Source organism: Sebastes umbrosus, chromosome 8 (genome assembly GCF_015220745.1).
Source record: "Sebastes umbrosus isolate fSebUmb1 chromosome 8, fSebUmb1.pri, whole genome shotgun sequence".
Lineage (NCBI taxonomy): Eukaryota > Metazoa > Chordata > Actinopteri > Perciformes > Sebastidae > Sebastes > Sebastes umbrosus.
In genome coordinates, this window is record NC_051276.1 from 29,968,772 (window position 1) to 29,975,055 (window position 6,284).

At 40.1% G+C, this 6,284-nt stretch overlaps 1 protein-coding gene across 1 annotated transcript in view; it reads right to left on the reverse strand.

The window, feature by feature from the left end:
* Window positions 1–1,146, reverse strand: part of tmem8b (transmembrane protein 8B) — a 44,971-nt gene extending 43,825 nt beyond the window's left edge. Inside the window, exon 1 of the mRNA XM_037778819.1 lies at window positions 243–1,146. Coding sequence (XP_037634747.1) covers window positions 243–327 — 85 coding nt within the window. The 5' untranslated portion in view covers window positions 328–1,146. The remainder of the gene's footprint in view (window positions 1–242) is intronic.
* Window positions 1,147–6,284: the final 5,138 nt, after the last annotated feature.

Consider the following 6,284-nt stretch of genomic DNA (forward strand, 5'->3'; position numbering starts at 1 on the left):
GTCACGGACACTGAAGCCAGTCTGTGTTCCTAAAAACGGGGTTGTTTGGTGGCTAAAAGAAACAGCAGCAGCAGCAGCAGCAGCTGTGGATGTTTAAGAGACTGAATTCAGACCTGCAGACAGGATCCGATGCTGCTGCTGCTGGTGCTGCTGCTGCTGGTGGATTTCAGCACCCCCGACAAAAGGAACAGCTCCCAGTGAATCAAAGCAACACAGTGAATGAAAGCATGAACGCAACTCACCTCCGAGCGCGCACAGAAAGGTGTAAACCAGCAAGAGGAGCCTCGGAGGACTCCATCCTGAGCCCGGACGCTCCAGCTGCCACATCGTTCAAAAGCTCAATATTTCAGTGGAGGGGCTCCAGCCCGGGTGCAGTTCTCAGTTCGCTGTGCTGGTCTACATTTTTTCAGTTTTTTTTTTTTTTTTTTTTCTTGCCAACGACCAGCTGTTTGTGCATGACGTAATTGAGACGACGGTGGGACAGCGCCTCCCCTTTGGCTTTGATTTGACAACCTCAATATGTCGACTTATCTCATTGGACCTGCGGCCCTGTCAGTCCGGTGGACGGTGCACACGTACATTGCACCACAAGGCTCGTCACTCCGGCGTCCGGGCCACCACACACCACGCAGGGGCCGACGGAGAGAGGAGAGAGGAGAGCACCGAGCACCGAGGAGGAGGAGGCTGCTGCTGCTGGAGGCTGATGCTCTTGCAGCCTCTTCACCCGGCAGCACGGACACTAAGTTATAGGGGAGAATAAAGCATCTGACCTGATGTGATCCTGCACACAACCTCTCAACTCACATACACATCTGTGTGTCCTGACTAATACACTACTGACTGTTTCTCTGGTGGACATGTGCAGCTTCTTCTGCATTGCAGTGGAATTCATGTGCAACAAAACACATACTTGTGTTTAGACCATGATTATTATCTTTTAATCAGTTCAATCATTAAGCTTTTTCTTTGTATTTTTATTATGTTAACCCCCTGTGACCTCTTTAACAGCTCAAACATCAGTTTTATTATACTGATACTTGTACCTTTTCCTAATTTTGTGAGAATTGCTTGATTTTTTGGACTGATTGCATGTTTCAGAAGTCTGTATTGCTTCTGTGTGACTTCATACCAGGGATTTTTTTTTTACACTGCTCCTAATATACAAGGATGGGTTAAATGTAGTAGCTGAATTTCACTGTGTGCTATATACAGTGTGACAATAAAATTGGATTCATTCATTCTTTTTTACTTTTTTTTTACGTATCTGTGATCAGAGTAGACAGTACTTTTCACACCACACCACCACTCCTAAATCTCAAATAGGTGGATTTAGATTTCTGTTATTGTTTTATAACAGTAATTCACCCCAAATATAAAGTAATGTCACTATGTCACCCGGCAGCCGGGACACTAAGTTATAGGGGAGAATAAAGCATCTGACCTGATGTGATCCTGCACACAACCTCTCAACTCACATACACATCTGTGTGTCCTGATAAATACACTACTGACTGTTTCTCTGGTGGACATGTGCAGCTTCTTCTGCATTGCAGTGGATTTCATGTGCAACAAAACATACTATACCAAGATTACTATCTATTAATCAGTTGCAATCATTAAGCTTTTTCTTTGTATTTTCATTGTGTTAACCCCCTGTGACCTCTTTAACAGCTCAAACCACATTGTTTTATTACACTGATACTTGCACCTTTTCCTAATTTTATGATTTTTGGACTGATAGCATGTTTCAGAAGTCTGCATTGCTTCTGTGTGACTTCATACAAGGGGTTTTTACCTCTTTTTTTTGTTTACACTGCTCTTAATATACTAGGATGGGTTAAATGCAGTAGCTGAATTTCACTTTGTAGTTCCAGTGGATTTCATGTGCCACAAAACAGATACTTGTGTTTAGATCAAGATTACTATCTATTAATCAGTTGCAATCATTAAGCTTTTTCTTTGCATTTTCATTATGTTATCCCCACTGTGCCCTCTTTAACAGATCAAACATCATTGTTTTATTACACTGATACTTGTACCTTTTCCCTAATTATGTGAGAATTGCTTATAAACTGCCTTTAAACATGCACTATCTGCCTTTAAACATGCACTATCTGCAACATCTTGGACTCTGACCACTGGCGCACTTTACACTTACTTTACACTATACATCCTATATACCACTTTATAGACTGCACATATGCACATATTACATTTATTTATTGTACATACAACATTTATTTATTGACAGACTGTACACACTATGTTCACCCATTCACTCTGTATCTTTTATATCTCTATTGTTTTTATAATTGTTGTATACCTTTACCTCTCCTGTGTTTCACTCTGTTTGCTGATGTTTGCTGCTTTGACACCTGAATTTCCCTCCAGGGATTAATAAAGGTTCATCTTATCTTATCTTATCTTATCTTAAACAGGGTTTTTTGGACTGATAGCATGTTTCAGTAGTCTGCATTACTTCTGTGTGATTTCATACAAGAGATTTTTTTTTTACACTGCTCCTAATATACTAGGATGGGTTAAATGCAGTAGCTGAATTTCACTGTGTGCTGTGCTGTGTTATGTAAAAATGTGTGACAATAAAATTGGATTTATTCATTTCTTTACGTATCTGTGATCAGAGTAGACAGTACTTTTCACACCACACCACCACTCCTAAATCTCAAATAGGTGGATTTAGATTTCTGTTATTGTTTTATAACAGTAATTCACCCCAAATATTAAGTAATGTCTCTATGAAGGACATGTCAACAAGAGGAATATAACATATAAAACATGACATTTGGTGATAAAACAATGTTTTATGGTTATAGATTGTATTTTTTCACCTACATCAAGTCCAATTTCTGTCAAAGGGATGGTAGAGCTGCAATGATTAATTGACAAAACAAGACATTTGGGGACCTCATCTTGGGCTTTGGGAAACACTGATCGACATTTTCTGACATTTTATAGACAAAATAACTAATCGATTAATCGAGAACATAATCAACAGATTAATCAACAATAATAAGAATCGTTAGTTGCAGCCCTAGATGGGTTAGATAATGGTTTTTAATAGGATCAGATGGAAATAAAAAATGGTTGAAGGAAAAATATTGGTTGTTTTTGGAATTATTACAAATATTTTACACACACAGCAGTGGGGTATGTGACAAAACAATGACGAAGTAAAGCCAAGGTTAACTAAATCAAATGGGCCAATAATGACATTAACATAGTTGCACTGAACTGAAAATGAGGCGATCAAAATGATTGCATTTTTGTTATTAAGTTTTATTCTGATTAAAAAACAATGCATATCTTTTCCTTCTAAATGAATACACAACTAGTTTGAAATATTCATTTTAAGCACAATCCATTTCCATCCAAGAGCTGGACATTATAGTGACTCAAACTCTCAGTCGTGATTATTTTTAGGCTGTGGGGTGACTTCAACATGAGTCATAACTGTCCAAGCCGATCTGTCAAGAGAGTGAATGAGCTCCTGAATCAGGTTGGGTATAATCTACTTGACATAAATGAATCATTAAACTGAATTGTTCGCACTGAACTATGAAGAAATGTCTAGGAGGTTAAGAATGATAAGTAGGCGGAATTTCACTTTATGACAAGATTTTGCTGACCTCAAACTAACCCGACTCACAACACACTTGTGTTTTTGGGGGTAAATTAGTTCACAGTTAAAGCTGCAGTCGGTGACTTTCAGCAAATATGATAAAAAGTTATTTTTATAAAACTGTCACTATGGCCTGACAGTATTGCATGAGACAGGTAATCTGAAAAAAGCATGTTCCTCTGTGTCCTCCTAGTGCTCCTAATGGCATCTGCAAGATTTCATAGGAGCAAATCAGTACAGAGGAGTCTCTAAAGCAGCGGTTCTCAGTCTGGGCGTCACCAGATGGTTATGGAGAAAGAAATATATATAATATATAATATAAATATATTTTAGAATGGGGAATGTTTTTATACATTGCATCGCCTGTACGTTATATATTTTGACTTAGAATAGATTTGATTAAATGTTTGTAAAATGTCAACGTGTGCGTGCACAAGTTTCTGACGGGGGATTTCTGTCGGGTCGGGGGGACAGAGAAAGTCACGGAATGCATCAAAAATCCACAGTGCCGGGAGCACATTGGACAATGTGCTAGCTGTTCAAACTAAACAAAACTGGAGGGTCGCAAACACCAACCTGATTATTCTGGTGGGGGCGGGGGTCAACTCAAAAAGGTTGAAAATATGCTGTTACCGTAAAGTTTGTTCTGGCCGGTGGGCGGTGCTTGGTTTTGGCTTGACTGTTTTCAATATGGCTGCCGCGTCACAAACGTTCTCATTTTACAGCTAAACAGTACACTAAAGTATGTTTCTGAACACATTTGAGGAGAGAAATAGGCATTATAGTGACAGAATTTTGATTCATATTTGATCAGCGCTGCCTAGTTTGTCCGTTTGATCGAAGTTCACAAGCTGTGTTAGAGACTCCACAGATTTGATTGGTTGTTTTCACTCGGGCACATTGAAATCTTCCAAATGCACTAGGAGGACACAGAGGAACATGATTTTTTTTCACAAATTATCTGTCTCATGCACTACTGTCAGGATATAGTGACCGTTTTATAAAAAATAACTTTATCATATTTGCTCAAAGTTACCGACTGCAGCTTTAAATCAACCAATCTGCCTGGAGTTTGTTTCCCTCAGGCTGCAACTGCTGACTACAGAACAGCCTGCTGTGAATTAACCTAATTTCTATGAACAGTAAACAGTCACAATGAGCCACATGACAAGGGTTTACTACAGGAATAATTAGTTTGTACTTTGTTGTTTGCCTAAACTGGAAGAGTACCAAGTTGACACCATTTCAGCCAGTTATTCATTCCCATCCAATCAATGTGTAGTCCAACTAAAAATCAAAAAAATATATTATGTAAAGTACATTTCCGTGACCAAGTTGGAAGAAATTACATACATTCTTGTCACTTTGATGAGGATATGGAACAATGCAGCAAGAATACCTGAGAAACCAGCCCTGGGCGTCAAACACTGCCGCTCTGTCACGGCCATCAACCTTCGGTATGCAGTGCACCAGGCTTTCAAATAACTACAACATAAACCCATCCACAGCAACAGTAAACGCACAGGGAACGTGCTGTAGTGGCGTAGTTTAAAAGAGCAAAAGAGACACACAGGGCGGGCCGGAGGGGAGGTGGATGAGTCCAACACACACAGGCTTACCATCAGCTGTTCGTTCGTGTTCTGTGTTCACAACATCAAGTCACATTTCATTGAATAGACAGGAATTTTAAGCTCAACCATGTTGTTTTTTTCCTAAACCTAACTAAGTGGTTTTGTTGCCTAATCATAAGCAAGGGTTTTTGTTTAATTCACTACATTAAGGATGTGTTTACTGCGACCGAAAAGTGACTCCGAGTGGTCTGACAAAGCGTCAGTATGTGACGAGGTGGGATGAGAACGTGTTGCAGCAACTATTCTTCATTGTGACTGTAACATGTTGATAACTGGCGTATACGGTTGGCAGCAGCCAAAGTTGACTCTGAAGTTTTCTACAAAGATTGCCAGATGCCCTGGATACCACGACCCACGCATAGCAACCCATTGTGTATGGCTTGCCTCGCCGTTAAGTGCTGCAATAATCAGCTCAGCTACAATACAGCTTTGTGTCCTTCGTTAGCGGTAGACACCATTTATCTCTATAATGCAGCGACACTGGGTAGACATGCACAGCACTGATGGACACAAAATGGATTTCTAAGAGGAAAAGTCTTGCCGTCCTGTAAAGGTTAGTGCCAGGTTTGACACTTGACCATTTTCAATGTGGAATTTTTGGTTTTGGTCCCAAGACATTCAAGTTTGGGACACACTGACAGCACAAGTAGCTGCTAATGAGAGCATCTGTCTGTGTGTCTGGCAACCTGTCCTGATTGCCTTTAAATCCAGTGTGTGCTGGGGAAGGCTGTCATCCTCTAGGTTGTGAAGTGCTGTACAACCTCACAGCCAAAATACTTGACATCAAATCGAAAGCTTGCCAGATATTCTGACAAGACAAAAGGACAACCTCGTCCTCCTGTTAAAGGAGACCTGGAAGCCGCCCAGTGACGGATCATTACTGCAATTAAAAGCAGTCACGGTCAGAGAGAAAGGTCAGCTCATAAATCTAGAGTCAAATCATAAATCTTAATGATTGATGCTACATTTCTTTCATCACATGCCTTGAAAAACATGCACGAGACAAGACTTTT